A 21,472-nucleotide genomic window follows, 5' to 3' on the forward strand; every position below is an offset into this window, starting at 1 on the left:
CTCCACGTGGGAGAGTGTGACTTAAGAGTCACCACTAGCAAGAGGATCGGCGGCAACCTTGGAGCTTGTCTCAACGGGGATTAGCTTGGTGGCAACCAAGTGAATCTCGGGATAAAAATCACTGTTTCAATCTTGTCTACTCTTCTCGGTGGTTTGCATTCTCCAAATCACAAGCCTTGTATTTACATTCATCTATATCTTGTGCTTGTGTAGTTGCTCTCTAGTGATTAGTTAGCTTGTGTAGCTTGCTAATCATCTTCTTGCTTGTGTAACTAGAAGTAGAGATCCTAGTGTAACTAGTTAGCTTGTGTAGCTTAATTAGTTGCTCTTTCTTAGATTGTGTAGCTAAGCAAGTTGAGCTCTTGGATTTGGATTGTGTATCCTTGTCCTTGAGCATCTAGTGAGCTTAGGTTTGGCTTTGTGCTTTTGCTCATTAGAATTGTGCAGGTGCTCCCCCGGTTTGTGAGGTACTAGTGCTTAGGCTTGTATGACTTGGCATTAGAATTGTTAGGAGAGCTCTTACTAGCTTGGCACTCCATTTGCTTTGTGTAGGATCTTTTTGGATGTGCCTTAGAGTCATAGTTAGAGGGGTGAAGTCTTGGCTAAGAGAATAGTTTCAATTTCGCATAAGTTTCGGTTAGCCGGCGCAATTAGTTTTAGAAAGGACTATTCATCCCCCTCTAATCCGTCATCTCGACCCTACAAGTGGTATCAGAGCCGAGGTCTCTCATTTATGGTCCTTACCGACCCGAGAGGATGGCGACTTATGGGCTAGATGTTGAGTGTCCACATATTTTTGATGGCACACACTTTGCATGATGGAAAAATTGGATGATATGCAATTTTAAATTTATTTGCCCTCAATTGTGGTGGATGGTGGATGTAGGTTTTTCTCATGTGTTAGATGAAGAAAATCTAACTCCGACACAAGAGAAATGCCTAGATCTAGACATCCAAGCTACTAACATTTTATTTAGATCTTTGCATAATTGCATTCTTGGTGAGATCATGAACAAGAAAACCGCCCATGAGATTTGGAGTTATTTAAATGAGAAATATGGGGCGCCCTCCGATGATCATGATGATTATAAGACCAAGGAGGAAGTGCATGAGGATGATGAGCACATCCATGACATGGTGGTTGTTGAAGATTGTTCCACCTCATGGTCAAGGGATGATGATGATAATCAATCTACAACAAGTTCACTTGACATGATTGATGATGATGATTCAAGTGTTGCAAATTATGATTCTACTCCAAGCACACTTGATGATCAAGTTGGCTCATGCACGGATGATATTGCTACGTCAAGCTCATCTCAATCACCACATTGCTTCATGTCACAAGGTGACACAAAGGTATCAAATTGCAATATGATTGATCTTAATTCATATGATGAGCTCTTGAGTAGATATGCTAGCTTGACCAATTTATTTGAGAAAGTGTTAGCCAAAACAATCAAATTTGAAAAAGAAAACTCTTTTCTCAAAGACACATGTGAACAAATAAAGCATCTACTTTATGTCATAAGTTGTTCACATGAGGAGCTAAAATTGACTCATGAGGAGCTTAGTGTTGCTCATGAGAATTTGGTACTAGCCCATGCTTTACTCACTAACAAACTTTCTAGTAAAGTAATTAAAACTAGTGAGAGCTCATCACATGGATCAAAGGATCAATTGCAAAATGTTGATAACCCTTATAATGTAGGAAAGAAACATGTATCCACCTCATGTGATGATTTATTGTCTATGCCATGTACTTCAAATATAGATGCTTGTTCTTCTTCTACTATGCAATATGAGACTAACCTTGTAGAGGAAAACAAAGAGCTCCAAAGTCAAGTGAAGTATTTGAGCAACAAGATAGAGAGATGGACAAAATCAAAAGTCACCCTTGAAAGCATAATAAAAAATCAAAGAAGTTTCGGTGACATGAGTGGCATTGGTTCCAACAAGAGCAAAGCCAAAGGCAAGAAATGGGGCAAGAATAAATATAATAGGAAGATGAAGAAGCAAGAAGAAATGAAGCTATCTCATTTCATGTGCTTTCAATGCCATGAGATGTGACACTTTGCAAATGGTTGCCCCAACAAAGAAAAGCTCAAGTTGAAGAAGGAAGAAGATAAGCTTAAACATGTCAAATGCTTCAAGTGCCGCACTTGGGGTCACCTCACCTCAATGTGCCCAACCAAGCAATTGGCGAAGCAACAAGAACCTCAACCAAAGCCACAAGTTGAGCAAGAGAAGGTACCCCAACCTCAAGTCAAGATCAACCATGATGATCAAGTTGATGACTTGAAGATGATGAAAAAGAGAACAAGAAGGGGTGTGTCGGAGGATTTCTCCAGCCGGGAGGCGGATTGCACCCGCCTAATCCTAAGTGTAGGATGACCTTGGGGGCAGTCAAGGAGTGCTCGATCTAGAGGCGAATGAATGCGAGAAGCACACAAGAATTTAGAGTGGTTCGGGCCGCCGGAGCGTAATACCCTACGTCCATTGTGAGTTGTATTGCCAGAGTTTAGGGTGTGCTCTCTGAGCCCGAGAGGGAGGATGTGTGAGCGTCGTGAGCTTCGAGGGCTTGTGACCTCCTTCCCTATCTATCGTGCGTGCCCTCCCTTTTATATGCCTAAGGGGAGCACGTACACAGAGCGGGGGCCCGACATGTGGACCCGGCGATGTATTATAAACTACAGTTTGGCCTTCAATGCCCCAGATCCAGAGATCTTGACGTCATCCTTCGTGCGTAGCTTCTGACCAGGGATGGTCTTGAGCTGTCCTGTCGGAGTAGAGTCTAGCCTCTGCAGCCACGCGCCTAGGTCATGATGAAGCGCCGAACTACTAACTCAGTGCGTTGTAGCAGCGTGTACTGTTGCCCCAGTTAGTAGCCGGTCATCATAACTCGTCGCCCGCGCGGGCGGCGCTGAGACACTGCTGCGTGCCTCGATAACAGACGAGCCGCCTTGGAAACAGGCGGGCTTACTGTGTTGTCATGTCACGCCTGTCCAACCCGTCAGAGGGCATCCAATGCCCTGATCTGGCAGCGCATGCCTCAACCACCAGCACTTAATGCGGCAGGAGGGCTGGCTTCAGGTAGAAGACTCGCGCTTGTGGGACACGTGGCGGCACCGAACCCAGGGGTCGGCAGCCGCGCCCACAGGGGGGCGTGGCGGCTCCGGACCCCTGCCCGAGCGGGGAGCGGAGGTCTGGAGGTCGGCCCTGTGGAACACGTGGCGACGCCGGACCCTGGGGTCGGTGGCCGCGCCCACAGGGGCTTGTGAGGGCTCCGGACCCCTGCCCGAATAGGGTGCAGGGTCCGGGCCCCTCGGCTGGCTCCGAAGGCTCAGGCCTGCTGGAGGTCCGGCTTCCACTTGTAGAGGCCCAGGTCCGGCCAGCAGAGGTTCGGAACCTGTCCGCGGAGGTCCGGACCCGTGGTCCGTGGTCGCCGCTCCTGAGCGCATTCGTCCTTGTCTTGTAGGAGAGGGTACCGTTGTCTGAGTGTACCGACAGTGGCCCCCGGGCCCACCTGCGGGTGAGGTATGAACCCGCAGGTGGGGCCAAATCCATATCGTGGTTGACGCCTGCTCGGACGGACCGCGCTGGTGTTCTCTGCGGGGGAATTCGTCCCCTTCAATGCCTGCAATGCCAGTAGCTGGCGCTGTCGATCTCCAGGTACTCTGGCCCCCCATCCTATACACAACTTAGGACTGGCGTTTAGTAACTTGCCCACGTGGTCCCGGATCCCGTTGGCAGAGGTCCTTTGAGATACGCAGCCGGACCTGTGGAACAGAGCTTAGGAGGCCAGCCCTCAAGCTAGAATGAGGTCCGGACCTCTAGGTAAGCAGTTCCAGGTACTAGGACACCTATTACAGAGTGGTGGAGTGCGCAGGCTTAGGGTGCGGAACCAGGCTAAGCGGCTGCACAGGGCTCCGGACCACCCCCGGGAACAAGTACCTCTTCCCCGAAGCAGGTTTCTAAGGACCCGGACCCCCCTCTAGCAGTGAGGGGGTCCCAATCTGAACCACAAGCCGACCAACTCAATTCGGACACAGGAGTGGGAACCACGTGGGGGTTAGCGCAAACAGAATGCGTAGATTGAAATTGGAATGTAACATCCTTAGAGGCGAACTGAGAATAAACTTTTCCTTTATAACTAGATATACATGAGATGTGCGATGTAAGCCAGAACTCGGGTTTATGAGGCCGGAGCTGTCCGGACCTCCGGGCCCCCAGTCTTAGGTACTACGGTACTCGTCCTAGGGAGGTAGAGCATGCAGGCTTAGGGTACGGAACTAGGCTAAGCGGCTACACGGCTCCGGACCTCCCCGGAGGGTGAGTACGCTTCCCTAAACCTGGTTCGCAGAGGTCCAGACCCCTCCACGGAGGAGGCTCACCGGACTGGATCGCACGGAAGTACTACCTAGTTACAAAGGAAAATGTTTTATTCCCTACTGGGCCTATAAGGGTAAGACTTACAGAGATGTAGAGTCGGAGGTGCAACCGGAGTCGGCTTAACATCGGAGAGAGCCACCAGAGTCGGCTTAGTGCGACCGGTAAGGTGCGCAGAGGTTGGTGTGCCACCCTGTCGTCGACGCTGTCCCGACCCAGTCCCCGTGGAGCCTGGGGTGGCCTGGGCCAGGATGATAAAGCGGTCGATGTCGTCACGCCATTGCCTCATTACATCCGGCGAGGCCGCCAGATCTGGCGGGTTGCGGAGCAGCTCCCTGGCCGCGGCTAACGGCTCGCTCGGAGCGGCCTGCGCGGGGGCTCTGGGGGCGTGCTCCGCTGCACACTGCTGCGCGCCGTGGGCAGCAGCCCTCAGCGTTGGACGGCGAAAGGCCTGCGGCGTGGGTGTCGCCGTGTCCTCCCCCATCGGGTGGACATGGAACTCGACAATCCGAGCCATGGTGATGCCAAATGGGCGATCAAGCGGAAACCAAGCTAGCCCCCTACCTGGCGCGCCAAATGTCGGAGGATTTCTCCAGCCGGGTGGCGTATTGCACCCGCCTAATCCTAAGTGTAGGATGAGCTTGGGGGCAGTCAAGGAGTGCTCGATCTAGAGGCGAATGAATGCGAGAAGCACACAAGAATTTAGAGTGGTTCGGGCCGCCGGAGCGTAATACCCTACATCCACTGTGAGTTGTATTGCCAGAGTTTAGGGTGTGCTCTCTGAGCCCGAGAGGGAGGATGTGTGAGTGCCGTGAGCTTCGACGGCTTGTGACCTCCTTCCCTATCTATTGTGCGTGCCCTCCCTTTTATATGCCTAAGGGGAGCACGCACACAGAGCGGGGCCCCGACATGTGGACCCGGCGATGTATTATAAACTACACTTTGGCCTTCAATGCCCCAGATCCGGAGATCTTGACGTCGGCCTTCGTACGTAGCTTCTGACCAGGGATGGTTTTGAGCTGTCCTATCGGAGTAGAGTCTAGCCTCTGCAGCCGCGCGCCGAGGTCATGATGAAGCGCCGAACTACTAACTCAGTGCGCTGTAGCAGCGTGTACTGTTGCCCCAGTTAGTAGCCGGTCATCATAACTCATCGCCCACGCGGGCGGCGCTGAGACACTGCTGCGTGCCTCGGTAACAGACGAGCCGCCTTGGAAATAGGCGGGATTACCGTGTTGTCATGTCACGCCTGTCCAACCCGTCAGAGGGCATCCAATGCCCTGATCTGGCAGCGCACGCCTCAACCACCAGCATTTAATGCGGCAGGAGGGCTGGCTTCAGGCAGAAGACTCGCGACTGTGGGACACGTGGCGGCACCAGACCCAGGGGTTGGCAGCCGCGCCCACAGGGGGGCGTGGCGGCTTCGGACCCCTTCCCGAGTGGGGAGCGGAGGTCCGGAGGTCGGCCCTGTGGGACACGTGGTGGCGCCGGACCCTGGGGTCGGCGGCCGCGCCCACAGGGGCTTGTGAGGGCTCCGGACAACTGCCCGAATAGGGTGCAGGGTCCGGGCCCCTCGGTTGGCTCTGAAGGTTCAGGCCTACTGGAGGTCCGGCTTCCACTTGTAGAGGCCCAGGTCCGACCCGCGGAGGTTCAGAACCTGTCCGCGGAGGTCCGGACCCGTGGTCCGTGGTCGCCGCTCCTAAGCGCCTTCGTCCTTGTCTTGTAGGAGAGGGTACCGCTGTCTGAGTGTACCGACAGGGTGGCAAGGCAAGAACAAGACATCCAACTCACATTCAAGATGCCAAGATGTTGATCAAGAACAAGATCCAAGAGAAGAATCCACATGCTCACATCAAGTGCCATAGTTGTGCAATATTAGGTCACCTAGCTTCGGATTGCCCAAACAAGCTTGAGAAGAAGGCTCAAGCAAACAATTAGAAGCAAGGCAATGAGAAGCATCAAATGAGTAAGGAAAAAAAGGCTCAACAAAAGAGAAGATGCTACTTATGCCGGGAAAGGGGACACATGGCTTATTCATGTCCCTTAGGTAACAATTCTAAGCTTACTTCAATTGATGCAAATATTATGCTTAGAAAGGATGGTAATGGTACCTCATTTGTTACTATTGCAAAACATCCCGCTATTCATACTAAGGCATTGCCAAAGTATGTTGCTCCTAACTTGAGAGGACCCAACCTATTTTGGGTACCATCAAAACGTGGATGAATGTGTGTAGGTACCAAAGGCATTGGAGGCTTGATTCAAATAAAATTCATATTTTTGATCTTATGATTGAATCAAGGAATTGAAGCTTTTTGCATATATACAACCCAATGCCATGACAAGCTTATGAAGTCCAAAGTGCTTTCAACATACAAGTGCAATTATCATGTTGTGGGTGATTCATTGAAAATATTTGATGGCTTGCAAACTTATTTGTGTTAAATCTTGCTTTTGGATGAAAAATCTTTTTGCAAATTGAAAAATGAGCTAAATGTCATTTACTTCTGAAATGTGGCTTGAAAACTAGTACATATGACATTTGGTTCTTATGTGCACTCTTTGCTTCAAATTTTTTATTTTTCAAAGCTTTTATGGGCTATTTATGAGTTTCCTTGATTTTACTGGTTTTAATTTTGATTTCTCGTTCTTACTCACTCATATGAGTCTTTGGATGGTGTTCATTCTAGTTTTGAGATTTTTGGAATGTTATTTGAGCAATAATCCCAATTCAAAGTTGAAATTGTGAAAGTTGGAAAAATTTTGGGCTATATGAAATTTAGTAGCGCAGACGGTCCGCGTCTAAGAGGCGGACGGTCCGCCATTCATGAAGTTTTTCACCAGAGGCTCTGATCAGCAGAAAATTACAGCGCGGACAGTCCGCCCATGGACCACGGACGGTCCGCCAGATGCACCGGTAAGCTTCGGTTACACCGATGATGTGTCCACTATGCAAGCGCGGACGGTCCGCCAAGTATACCACGGACGGTCCGCCAAGTATACCGCGGACGGTGCGCCTGAGATAAGATGAATCTGCCCAGAAAAGTGACAAATATTGGATTGATCTTGAGTCACTTAAATTGAAAGGTTCTCAAGTTGAAATCATCTTTACAAGTGGCTGAGGAACCTAGGTTTAGTTTTGAAATGATCTAGAAGCATGACGAGTATTGGGTACAGGGCCATTTGATTGAGAAGTATTTTTTGCACACTTTTGGTACTCAAGTTGAGAATCAAGACCAACCTCAAGTAGAAAGGAAAGGACTTAGAGCAGACTCCAAAATTACTCATTATGACAAGTCCATTGTTTGATCAATCAACTAAATTCATTTCAAGTGAGTGTCAAGAATGGTTCTTGGAGAGATCACTTCTCTCTGGAGAGAGGCGAGCCGCCCAAGAGTGGGATTGACAAGCAAGGTGCTTGGAAGGCCAACATAGAAGTGGTTATCTAGAGTCATTGAAGATGCTTAGCTGAAGATATCAAATGGGTTGATCAAGAAAAGCAAGCAACACCCAAAATAGAGAGATTCATGAAAATTCAAGTGATATTCAAATTGTATTCTCTCATGCAAATAAAAAAATCAAAGAGATGAAACAAGCCAACCACAACAAGATAGTGCATTTGATGATAAGTGGTATTCATTTCATATGGGTGAAGAATGGTTTTCATATTGGTATTCATTGTCTTCACCAAGCTATTATAATTGGACTTCATGATGCTAGTTGGAGAGCTAAATTGGAATCTAATGACTATCCTCTACTCCAACATAGCAAGGTGAAATTGTTTGACATATGCATTCATACTATGCTAAGGACATGATTAGTGCATATAGACATATATAGTGATCATTCATGAAAAATAAAATAATTTTAAATGTTTTATGATGCCACTACTCCTTCTATGCTTGATATGATCTAGTGGTAACATATGACATGTTCATGAGCTAGTAAACCCAAGTAGTTGATCTAGAAAATGAGCTTTCAAGTGTTTAACTCAACATTGTCAAGATAACCCTTAGAATGAGGTGTGAAAAAGCTTGTCATTGGTTCAAACCGAGTTGAATTATTTGGGCAAGTAGTCTAGATCAAGTCAAAGAGAAAGAAGCTCGTGGAAACAATCTAGTTTAAGAATTGATTATCAATGTCAAATTCAACAAAGTAGTCTATCATGATTTTACAAGTGATACTGGATTCAACAAAAGGTATACCATTGTATCTCTACAAGTGATATACATGGTCATACAAGTGGTATTCAATCAAGTAGATCTAGTGCAATAATGGTGGTTCCACAAGTGATCCTCAACTTTAAGTGATCAATTCAAACCAAGAAAGCTACCCTCATCAAGAAGAGCTCAAGATTCAAGTAGATCTAGTGCAACAATGGTGGTTCCACAAGTGATCCTCAACTTTAAGTGATCAATTCAAATCAAGAAAGCTACCCTCACCAAAAAGAGCTCAAGATTAAGTAAATTGACAAACACTTTGACATAGGGGGAGGAGCCCCACTACAAAGTATCAAGATCAAGAATCCTACTAGTGTCCTACATGTGGCATTTCAAGGTGGTCTTCATGCTTCCACATGTTGGTATTCAAGTGGTGTCAATTCCAATCAACTTGAAAGTGTCCATCAAAAATAAAAATTCAAGACTCAACCATCTACCCAAGTCCAACTCTTTGTATCAAACCACAAGCGCTTCATATGATTGCCTACATGGGGTATTCAAGTGGTAACCCTACAAGTACAAGAGGTACAACTTCAAGTGGTAGCCAGTGATCTTCACATGGCAAATTTCATGTGGTTTCGGCCCTTTTATGGTCATTGATGACAAAGGGGGAGAGAAATGAACAAAGATATGAATTATCCTTAGATGACAAAGGGGGAGATGAGATGAAAGTGTGATCATGGAAGAAATGAACAAAGATATAAATTATCCCTGGATGACAAAGGGGGAGATGAGATGAGAGTGCGATCATGGACATGGATCAAGAGGAGCAATATTGAGGAGGATCAATATTCTTGGACAAGAGGAGCACACAAGTAGGGGGAGCAAGCTCATGAACTTAGTTATTTGCATTTGATATGTGCATATTCATGTGCTTGCTTGCATTTGCATAAGTTTTAAAATTTATATATGCATTGCTTGTGTGTGATGTATTCTAGTCATAGAACTTGATTGATGATTTGATAACTAGCAATGCATAGATTGTAGCTAGACATTTTTTTCCAAGTGAATCAAGAGCCTTGCTAATATTGTTGATCTCATGAGGTATCTTGAGTTTTTGATGAATGTCTAGTTACTCATTGATGCTAAGGAATGAACTTCAAGGATGTAACTCAAATTGGTATCACGCTTCAAAGGTTTGTCCTATATACCTTAGCATCACTTAGTAGTTATAACAATCCCACAAATTTCATATTTATGCATGTGTGTGAGTTTAAAACCAAATCTCTTGAGCACACATGTAGGGGGAGTTATCACTACCAAGTCGGATTTTTATGGTGCTTATCCAATCTTTTACAAGTGGTCTTAATGTTGGATAAGAAACATAAAATCCAAACCAAGTTAGCTATTCACACGTGTGTGAAGTGCTAGCTTGGAATATGCTTAATTTCCATATCTTTGTAGAGTTGTCATCAATTACCAAAAAGGGAGAGATTGACAGGCCCTTGTTTGGTTTTGGTAATTGAGTGACAACTTAGGTGGACTAATAATTATTTATGTTGAGATACACAGGAGATTAGTCCACACAAAGACACTAGTATGAGCAACATGTGCCATAGAGGAGAAATGGCTAAGGGTTGATGCTATACTCATATAGTGTGATCGAGGAGCTCGTTGCATATGAGACATGACATGGAGTTATGTGACCAAAATGGAGAAGATCAAGACAAGGCTTGGCTTGATGGACCGGTTGCAATGGAGAAGGGCAAGTCAAGGCTTTGAAGCGAGGGACCGCGAGGCGGTGAAGCTTGGGCAAGATTTGGCGCCGATGGACCGAGACAACGGTGAAGAGAGAGCAAGGTCAAGATCGATGAACCAAAGAGGTCATGTGATGATATGGAGTGGATCATATCATTTAAGAAAGATCAAGCCAAGTGTTGACTCATGATGATGATCAAAGGGCTTGATAGAGTTTGGTGCTTGTATGGCATCAACATTTGGGAAGATGAAATGGAATGCGCAAGGCAAAGGTATGACTTGTAGGGTATTTCATTTCACCGGTCAAAGGTTGTGTAGAGAAGTGCATGACCGGATTTAGGATAGATGGCCGTACTATCAAGAGGGGCAAACTTGTTTGCATATCGGTCATCTAGTGCCACTTGAACGATCTAACATTGCGATGTTGCTAGGATCGAGTGGCGTGGTGAGATCAAGTGAAAATCCTTTGAAAACATTTGTGAAATGCTAACACACATCCACGTGGTGTTGTTGGCACATTTGCAAAGGAGAAAGAGTTGGAGTTGATGTTTATCAATTTGGGGAAGCAAGAAAGGCTTTTCGGTGTTCTTCGGAGATTAGGTTGGCTCTTGAAGTGAAATACTGCTTTGATCAATTGTGTTTTGGATCAAATATTCAGTTGGGTTGTGTAGCTCTCTGAATAAGCTTTCCATAGAGTCCAAGATCACCAAATTTGGACATTGGAGCTAAGAGTTATGGCCATTTTACCGAGGTACATTTCTGCTGGAAATAGACCTGCAGATGGTCCGCTCCTAGGGGGCGGACGGTCCGCCGTTATCTCGGATGTGCTCGAACAGAATCGTTTTTGGCTCTGTTGGTGGTCCAAAATGAACGGTGGACCGTCCGGTCCATGGGGGCGGACGGTCCACCTTTAAAAGCTGAAACGGGCGCAGAAACTTGGTAGTTCTGTCTTGGGTGTCCAAATTGTACTGCGGACGGTCCGGCCCTTGGGGGCGGACGGTCCGCCTCCTACTGAAAATTCTGGGACAGAAACACTGCGGTTTCTATGTGTGTGCTCACCTTTTGAACGACGGACGGTCCGCCCATGGTGAGCGGACAGTCCGCCGGTCACTTCCAGTTTTAGTCAGAGACGTTTGCAAATCAGTTGGTTCGAAGTTTTGAACCACGGACGGTCCACCCCAGGGGTGCGGACAGTCCGCCCGGGGCTCTAATGGTCGGCTTTGATACATAATCATTGCAGTTCTAGCCATTGGTTTTAAATGGCGGACGGTCCAGTCTCTGTGAGGCGGACAGTCCGCGAAAACTCTGTTTTCACGGGTTTTGAGTGTAACGGCTAGTTTGGGGCCTCCCTTTATAAATAGAGGGTGTGGCCGGCCATTTGAGGTTGCTGAGCACCTTGGGGACTTGGTGTCCATGTGTGAGAGTGCTTGAGAGCCCTCTACTCACTCTAACTTGATAGTAATCATCCGATCGAGTGAGAGAGCGATTCTAGTGCGATTGCTTTGAGTGATTGCATCGAGTGGCACTAGGTGATCGTGTTGCAAGCCGGTGTGCTTGTTACTCTTGGAGGTTGCCACCTCCTAAACGGCTTGGTGGCAAGAGGCTCCGTTGAAGCCCGCAAGAAGATTGTGCGGTGCTCCGGAGAAGAGATTGTGAGGGGTATTGTGCTCACCCCGCGGGAGCCGCGAAGAGCAACTCTAGTTGAGCAAGACGTGAAGAGCAACAAGTGGCCCGGCCGGATCATGTGCTAGAGCTCGGTGTGAGCACTCCACGTGGGAGAGTGTGACTTGAGAGTCACCACTAGCAAGAGGATCGGCGGCAACCTTGGAGCTTGTCTCAACGGGGATTAGCTTAGTGGCAACCAAGTGAACCTCGGGATAAAAATCACTGTTTCAATCTTGTCTACTCTTCTCGGTGGTTTGCATTCTCCAAATCACAAGCCTTGTATTTACATTCATCTATATCTTGTGCTTGTGTAGTTGCTCTCTAGTGATTAGTTAGCTTGTGTAGCTTGCTAATCATCTTCTTGCTTGTGTAGCTAGAAGTAGAGATCCTAGTGTAACTAGTTAGCTTGTGTAGCTTAATTAGTTGCTCTTGCTTAGATTGTATAGCTAAGCAAGTTGAGCTCTTGGATTTGGATTGTGTATCCTTGTCCTTGAGCATCTAGTGAGCTTAGGTTTGGCTTTGTGCTTTTGCTCATTAGAATTGTGTAGAACCTCCCCAGGTTTGTGAAGTACTAGTGCTTAGGCTTGTATGACTTGGCATTAGAATTGTTAGGAGAGCTCTTACTAGCTTGGCACTCCATTTGCTTTGTGTATGATCTTTTTGGAGGTGCCTTAGAGTCATAGTTAGAGGGGTGAAGTCTTGGCTAAGCGAATAGTTTCAATTCCGCATAAGTTTCGGTTAGCCGGCGCAATTAGTTTTAGAAAGGACTATTCACCCCCCCCATCTAGTCCGCCATCTCGACCCTACAAGTGCAGGAGCCAGAAGAGGAGCTTGATTTGTGGGAGGGAAGAGCGGTTAAGGAGCTAGGAGAGGAGCTCGATTTGGGGGAGGGAAGAGAGAGAGGAGGGGAAGGAAGAAGATAAGAAAGGAGGATGACACATGGGGCCCACTAGCAGTATAACGTATGGAGGGTCTTATTAGAGAGTCTGTTGGAAAGCTTGGTGGTTTGGGAAGTTTTTTTATAGTTTAGCTAGCCTTCAAATTTTTAAATTTAGCTAATTTTATTGCTAATCTCTTAGAGATGCTCTAAAGTACATGTACAAAATACAGCTCAGACCCATTAGACCAATTTCAGTGTACAGTTTCATGACACAGTTAGTTAGATTGAAAATTAAGTAACTATTTTAGATGGATTTTATAATGATGAAACTTTCCTCACATCTGACAAAACTTCATTCTTCTTTCTCTTTACCATATCAGCAAAATTGATAATATCTAATGCCATAAAACCCTTTATGAATAGGGATGGCCATGGGTAGCCGAAACCCGAAATATAAAACCCGATGAGTTTTTGCTCCATTAGGGTACGAGTTTGGGTCAATTTTTAAACCTGTGGGTTTATTAATGGGCAAAAAAGTCATACCCGTTGGGTTTATGGGCACAAATTTGTTCCTACAATACCCGAACCTGTGAACCCATAGGTTTTTTAAACCTGATCATAGAACAATTGTCATTTTATTTTGTGAGCTTATAACAAATTTAACATCTTTTCCTTCTATTCTTATTTTAATGAACCCTTAAGTGGTGGGTAAGCGTGTTGTCGCTTTGCATTTGTCGTGTTTTTATATTTTTTATATGCATATGATGATTTGTGACTTTGTATGATGTTATGATCATTTAAATATAGAGTTTGATATTTATATTTATATTTCCTTTTATAATTTTTAGTGAACGTAGATTTCTTCCTCGTAATACATTACAAATGATGTTTACTATGTTAAACTTATTGATCAAGAGAAAAAATTGTATAGTAAAGTGTAGATCCACGGGTAACCCGTGGGTACCCGCTAATCCGATGGATTTGGGTTTGAGAAAAATTCTAAACCCGCCACGGTATGGGTTTTTTAATGGGTTTAAATATTTTTCATGGGTTTAGATTTAGGACAGTAAAATCCTATAGGTTTAGACCTGTTGCCATCCCTATTCATAAAACCCAAGCCTTACACTGCACGTCTTTCATTCTTACTCCTCTCAATCATTTTGTCAGCGCCAAGTCTATACTATAAAAATTGAAAATAATTAAAAATATTTCCCACCCGTATTGAGCCCACCTTATCTCTCACACTGGACACACCTGTCAGGTGAAGAGAAGGTGGGAGATGGTGCAGACCCATAAAAATCACGAGTTGGCGAGCGTTTCTACCAAATACGTAGTTTTTGTCACCACGTGATCTTCTACCCGCCCACTATACCAATCCGAAATCTCTGCGCGGGACGTCTGCGTGCAAGCACGCTGTGGCGTCTGACTACGAGAGCACCCGTGACTAGAGATGGCAACGGGTATATACCCGACGGGTAGTGGCCATCCATACCTGTACCCGCTAGGACTAAATTTTACCTGTCGGGTTACCCGTACCTGCATATAGGTGAGAAAATGATTTCATACCCGTACCTGCACGGGTAATTTTTACCCGACGGGTAAACCGCACCCGAAATCATACCCGAGTATTACATGTAAATATTAGACATTCACATGAAAAATGAATCATTCCAAGCTTCATTGCAACAAGCTAATGGGTCATATGGGTTAAAATGAGTTAGAGAGGGTTTAATAATATATATACTAGGCGCGTTTAATTGGATTTGAGCTAAATTCATAGGTCATATGGGCTAAAATGAGTTAGCCACTTAGACTCGTTTGTTTTTTCTGCGGGTATTTCTTGCCAGCAGGTAGGCGGGTATGAGTAGTATAAATCCACACCCGTATCCGCCATACCCGATGGGTATAGGATTTTGTCCAATACTCACGGATGGAAAAATCATTCCATACACGCCTTCTTATCAGGTAAAACCCGTCGGGTACACGGGTTTCGGATACCTATTGCCATCGCTACTCGTGACGCCGAAATGACCCCGAGCTACAGCCCGCACTCCGCTACAAGCGCGCCCACGCCAGGAAACCGTCGCCGTCGGGGACTGTCGCCACCGCCTCGCCCATGGTCGCACCTTTCTTCTCCGTGGGGGCAACGCGGAGTGGGAAGGGGAGGTTGCCGGCGACGGGCCCTGGACTCATTGGGGGTACTGGATGCCGACGCCACGGGGCCAGCATCAAAGAAGCGGTCGGTGGAGGCCCGTCCGAGGCTGCGGATTTTTTGATGCAAAAGGAAATTTTATTGATTTCAAGAAAAGATTATACGACTTGAAACTTTTCCGACCTATGCCAAACGGCACAAAGCCTAAAAATATTCTGAGCCAAACGGACAAACTAATGACTGTCAATCCTAAGACTAGACCATCATCCATGTGCCGGGGTAAAAAAATCTTTGACCACCCGCTCCAAGAATCGAGATGCCGCCACAAGCACCTCCTGAGAAGTAGGCTGTTGAAAGATAGCCCATGTACGGAGCTAGTGTGTAGTCGAGTATATTACCTGTAAAAAAGAAAATTGTTTGTTCTCAGAAACAACAGTATTTCTGTAGAGCCAAACATACCAACACAAGGTTGTTGCTCCTACAGACACTAATTTTTCATAATCTTTTGATAAGTCCATTAATCCAGCTTCCAAACATGACTGCGGATGACGGCCTCCTACCACTCCTCCGAAGCGGTGGTCGTGGAGAAAGCTCCCGATGACCAGGCCCAGGTCATCCATCACCGCGTCCCGGCCCGCCTCTCAGCCGCCGCCGTTGGAGTCGTCGTCGAATGAAGAAGAAACTGTAGGAGTCGGCGGCGTCGAAGTAGACCGAGCTGACCGTCTTGTACATGTCGTCGCCGCCCACTGCCACCGACGTGGCCTTGCGCGGCGACCGAAGCCTCCCACGGCGGGCTTGATTCAACAATCCATGAAAGTAATTCAACATTTCAGATAAACTAGTTTAACATCTGGTATGAAAATGTTGAAACAACATATTTAAAATGTTGAACTAATTCATTTAAAATGTTCATTTTTAAAATTAATAAAATATATTCATATTGGATCTCATTGTGTTGTATTAATTTTCAACAGCATCGTGATTTAATCAGATTTAAAGATATATATGTTCATGATTTGGAAGGAAAACATATTTTAAGGTTACAATCCACCAAACCAACGTCATGCACAGGAACCAATGACACAAGAACACGTAGCCCGCCCTCGAACCAATCTACTCCCTCCGTCTGGGAATATAATCATTTATAGGTTTGGTCAAAGTCAAATATATTCAATTTTGACTATAAATAGTAAATAATTTATAAATATCTTTAAGATAAAAATAATATTACTAGATCGGTTATGAAAGCAATTATAATCATATATAAATATTTATATTTAAAATAATTCATTTATAAGAGTATTGACAGTCAAAATTGAATAAATTTGACTTTGACCAAATATAAAATATTTATATTTAAGACAGAGGTAGTAGCTTGTTAGCTCTCGCCTATTCCCGTGTTCCACCAATAGGAGATGCTGCATTTTAATCAAACGGCGTATAATGCATACACGGATACTGGAAGATGGGTAAATTTTTATCTTCTGGAAGACTAGTTAAATGCCCGTGCGTTGCCACGGGCAACAAAAATTATATTAATCCATGTACAAGAATCATTCAACTTTGTAAAATTTATGCAAAGTTGAACTCAAATATAGCGATAAAATTTGGAAGCTATCAGTTTCACCACTCACATTGCAATAGACAGGTTGCAAATGCACAATGAATATTTGAACCAATCTTCACATATTATCAGAAGAGCTAAACTGATGAAGCCTATTATACATACAACTCTATGGCTTCCTAAAATCATTTGGATGTGAATATATATATCAGGCATAAGCAGCCTATGGAAGCAATCACCATCTTCATTTATTCACAGCTCCCGTTTATGATGTCTCTCTTCAGAATCTTCTCACCGAAGTGATTACTTATTGGGGCCGTGTGAAAACTATCAAGACATCTATAATAGAAAATGTGCTCACCTCAAATGGACTTAAAGGTTTGCAAACGAATTGAGAAACTTGGCTGCTTCCTTATGATTATGTGATATGCATTGGTGAGCCAGAACCAAGAAGCCAAGACTCACGTCTTATACTATGGCTTGGCACCATCAAGCCATAATTAGGAAGTAAAAGAACAGGGTGTACCATCACAATTTGTTCAGCCACATGATTGTTTATTTCCTCGAAGATGTAAGTCCTTGTTTGTATCATGCTTTCATTCTGTGAAAATGGAGTTAACAAAGTCAAAAGCTGAACATAATATGTGCCTCAAGTAAAATACACCTTGAAATCCCATCTTGGTTGAACAAATTTGCACCAGAAATTAAGAGACATATGACCAATTTAGGAAGAAGTTTTACATTAAGCAGTCCAAGTAATGAAAACCAATTGAAACAATCAATCTGTCAGAGTAAATAAGACATCGCATTCTTTCTAGGAAAAGATGCAATCAGCCCAATATCGGATGGATCGAGGAAGGAGGTGTGTTCTTCGGTGATGGCAACTTGGTCCTAGCTGATAAGTAAGGTGCCGCGTCAAAGGTGCAAGCACTGACAATCAAACTCTCAAAATAATAGCTTCTGGATGACAGAATTATGAAATTGTGTAGTGATATGGCCTGACAAGATTGATCTCGTTTCGTCGGTACAGGACTAATAATTTTCACATGCAATTAATCGGGAGTTCTTATTGAATGAAATTTCTGAACATCAAAATCAGGTTTCTAGTGAACTTTATTTTGTATAATTCTAATAGGTACAGTCAACTGTTTCTTTTAAACAACTTTTCTCTGTGCTGACAGGCTGCACAGAACTTGAAGAGAGGATAGAAAGTAAACAAAATACCTTTTTGTCTTTGTTTGAATACATTTAGAGTAAGACATATTAATACCCTATCTTTGTTTGATACAAATACTGCACAAAGATAGCAATATTAGGAGGTCAATTGCAGGAAACGTCAATCATTCCTAGGTATGAACCACTGGCTGACTAACCTGGAGGGTGGGAAGTTTATTTATTTTTAGTTAACTTGATTCGGCTAGCTCATATCAGTAATACACCCCCACCAGATGCAAATTACATCCTTACCATCCAAAAATTATATACTTATTCCTGCAATATAGAAAATTAAGTTATTTATCTTTATACCTGCTAGAGATGATTATGTAACTAAAAAGCTATAATCCTGTAAGGAAGATCTTACACATCACCTGGTGGAGAGTGAGACATGGAATTTCCGTACAAAAGCAGAACACATCACATGGTAAAAAAAATTCAGAACACACCAACATGCATTCAGTCTATGCAGCACGGATACGGATACGCGTATCGGTATCGGGCCGATACGGGGATACGTCATTTTCCCAAAAAACCCGATACGCGGATACATTTTAGTATTTTTTTTATAAAATAAATATTAATGCATTTTAATGGTAGGAAAAGGAAAATAAAAAAGAAGAAGAAACTAAGAAAGCTCAGCCCAAGAGACCACCAAACAACCCATATAACCTTCTCTTTCTTTGGATCGGTCGATCGGAAGCAGATCCTCTGCTCTCTCTCTGCGATATGTTCAATAGAGTATCCGATACATACCCAAATAAGTATCCGATTTATGTTTCATTTATTTTTTTACGGATACTTTTCCGATACGTATCCGTTGTGTATCCGCCGCGTATCGGTATCCGATACGTATCGGATACGTAATTCGCACCTCCTCTGGAGTATCGGGGTAACGTAGCATTCAGTCAGCAAGGTCCAGAAACAGTCTTTATCCCTAAATCCAAACTTGATTCAGATTACACGAAACAAGTTAGGAACTTTTTTTTTTGCACACCGTTGCACTCACGATTTCTAATATCAAAACTTGACCTTCCAATGAACAAAATACAGACATTCTAATCTCATCTGATGGAACAGATAGGTCTTCATGCCCTGGACACTGTGATACGGATCTGTATAATAAACAATTAATTGAGAATAGCAGCAGCAAAGCTTGTGTAGATATCTGCAGATTCAACATGCTGAATTGAAGTTTGCATTCGACAAACATTACAGTGATTACAATAAATAAAATATGAATGATGGTGTTGACAAAACCGCAAGCACTGGTGTGCATTGGAGAACTCAATGTTGCTTTAGCATTGGAGGATAACTTGGTCAGCAACTATATACATATTGGGAGAGCGCGCAACAACCATGTCAGTAAAATTTATAATTATTAAAAGAAACTTAACAATCTTGCTCCAACCTAATCAATGCAAGGAGTGCCAAGGATAAGATTAGTGGATTCACCATAAGCCACGGTCGGCGCCTCATGCCAATTGCCAAGGAAAGGCCAGCACCAGAGAGGACGATGCGTGGGGCAAGGTCATCCAGGCATGGATTATGCGGAGGCACGCGACCTCTATCCTGCACCAGCTCCTTCACGATCGGTCACGATTGCACGAGATGTTGCTGCTGCCGGCATCTCTCGCGCACGTAGAGACGACGATGAGGCGGAGGACTATTGCCGGTGTCGCAGGCGCTACCTCCTTTGCAGGGTCACGACCGGCCGTTGTCTCACCATGGAGATGAAGGTGGTGGAGGCGGTTGGCCGAGGGTTTGGAGGAGGCTGGAAGCGCGTGCGGATGTGGAGTGATGGGGACTGGGAGGGCATATGGTCGCCTGGAAGGGGGCGGGTGGATGGATGGGGTGGCAAATTTGGAGGGGGGACGCGGCGCAGGCGGTGGATGGGGCGCGGCCGCGCGGAGGGGCGGCGGCGCAGGAGGACGGCACGGACGGGGAAGGGGGAAGCGGCGGTGTGGACGGGGAGGAGCGCGGTCGCGCGGTCGAATCGGAGGCAATGTGGGGGCGTCGCGAGATAGGGGCGCGGGGACGAAGGAGCGGGCGAGCGGCATGGCAGCGGAGGAGGCTGAGGCAGGGCAGGGGGGTGGTGGGCGGCGGCGCAGGAGGCAGGGGCGCGAGGGCGGAGAAGGCAGGGACGCGAGCGGGCGGCGGAACCGTCGGGCAGGGGGACGCGGGCCGCAGAGTGAGAGACGAGGGATGCGGATCGGGTGGGATCGCACGGGAAGATGATTCGACGGTCCAGATCGTCGCATGACAGAGCCACCGCGGGAGGGGGTAGGGTCGCACCAAAGTTTTTCCCCATTATTTTTTTAAGTAGTAGATAAGAGAAGAGAAGAGATAGACAAGAGATATATAGGAGTTTGGATTCTGCGTCTGCACTTGGGCTGGATAGTCCGTCCGCTTATCATCCTGGCCCAACTAAACCTTCCTGGGCCAGGTGAACGGACAAGAAGAGGGCCGCCATATGTTTAGCGGGCCCAAACTAACAGCGCCGGGTCCACGGGAGTTCTAGACCATTCTGCTGGTACCAACAGTTTCGACAGCCCCGCGTCAGATTTATTTGTCCCGGCACGTAACAACCGAGCAGAGCAGTCGCCACACTCCACCTCACTGGTAGAGAGAGTGAGCTCAGTAAAGCCAAAGCCACCGAGCTCTAGAGTTGCATCAACGCCGGCTAGTGGTGGATCGATGACGCCTCCCACGGCCCGCGTCCTGGCCGCCGCGGCCCTCGTCGCGGCGCTCGCGCTGAGCGTCCCCGGCGCCGGTGCCACCCCGGAGACGACGTGCGCGGCGGCGGCGGCCCGCGACCGTCGCGTGGACTACGGCTTCTGCGTGGCGCGGCTGAGCCACCACCACGACAGCCCCGACGCGGACACCTGGGGCCTGGCGAAGGTGGCCGCCGACGTGGGCATCGCCACCGCGGGGGACGCGGTCTACGACATCAAGGCCCTGCTCGCCGCCAAGCCGCCCGGCGGCGACGCCGACGCCAAGGCGCGGGCGGCGCTGGAGCAGTGCAAGGGGCTGTACGACGCGGCGGAGATGGCATTCGCGGAGGCCTACGACGGCATCAACCGGCGCGACTACGCGGCCGGAAAGGCGGAGGCCGCGGAGGGGACGTCCCTGGCGCGCCGGTGCGGCGGCGCCTTCGCGCTGGCCGGCGCCGCGCCGCCGCCGCAGGTCGCGCGGTGGGGCGAGGAGTCCGCCAAGATCGCCGTCGTCTGCGAGGCCATCACCGACCTCATCAAGTGACGGGGGTTCTGCTTCTGCACTTCTGCTGCATGCGTCGGTTACTTACAACCCGCGGTCGACATGGCAGTTAACCGCGAGAGTTGTCGTCGCCGGAAAATTGTGATGGAATAATAGAAGCGTTTCGTTTCCGCTTGCTGCTCATCATTGTTCATCTTCTTGCTTGCTTTGATGGACTTTGAACTGGTGCGTGGCATGATGGTTTTTTTTTGTGTGATCCATCTTCCTTCCTATCGATGGAGACTGACAGCGGAAAAAGATCGACGGCTAGCCTCCGGCCCTACTCTGCTCGGCGCGCGGCGGGGGTCCCTGGATCGGGACCGGGTGTAGCCGGAGCAGACCACGTAGTAGTGCGCAGTGGGTGCCATGGGCCGCACCGCCGCGCTCTCCGGCCACTTGTCACCTTCCATGAGGCTAGCATGTGCCGGTGCCGCGTC

At 46.6% G+C, this 21,472-nt stretch overlaps 1 protein-coding gene and 2 long non-coding RNA genes across 3 annotated transcripts; 1 reads left to right on the top strand and 2 right to left on the bottom strand.

Annotated features, from left to right (window-relative positions):
* Positions 1-16,657: 16,657 nt before the first annotated feature.
* LOC120655965 lies at positions 16,658-18,239 on the bottom strand. Its single transcript, XR_005667775.1, has 2 exons — positions 17,939-18,239; positions 16,658-17,858 (listed from the first exon to the last, which is right to left on the bottom strand). It is a non-coding gene; the product is annotated as an uncharacterized LOC120655965 (long non-coding RNA).
* Positions 18,240-18,694: 455 nt separating this feature from the next.
* Positions 18,695-19,932, bottom strand: LOC120655966. The gene is made up of 2 exons (XR_005667776.1): positions 19,236-19,932; positions 18,695-18,895 (listed from the first exon to the last, which is right to left on the bottom strand). It is a non-coding gene; the product is annotated as an uncharacterized LOC120655966 (long non-coding RNA).
* A 432-nt stretch (positions 19,933-20,364) lies between these two features.
* On the top strand, positions 20,365-21,229 carry LOC120654096 (pectinesterase inhibitor 8-like). Its single transcript, XM_039931672.1, has one exon. The coding sequence runs from the start codon at positions 20,478-20,480 to the stop codon at positions 21,036-21,038; it is 561 nt and encodes a 186-aa protein (XP_039787606.1). The 5' UTR covers positions 20,365-20,477; the 3' UTR covers positions 21,039-21,229.
* The last annotated feature ends 243 nt before the right edge of the window (positions 21,230-21,472 follow it).

Source organism: Panicum virgatum, chromosome 1N, assembly GCF_016808335.1.
Source record: "Panicum virgatum strain AP13 chromosome 1N, P.virgatum_v5, whole genome shotgun sequence".
Taxonomy (NCBI): domain Eukaryota; kingdom Viridiplantae; phylum Streptophyta; class Magnoliopsida; order Poales; family Poaceae; genus Panicum; species Panicum virgatum.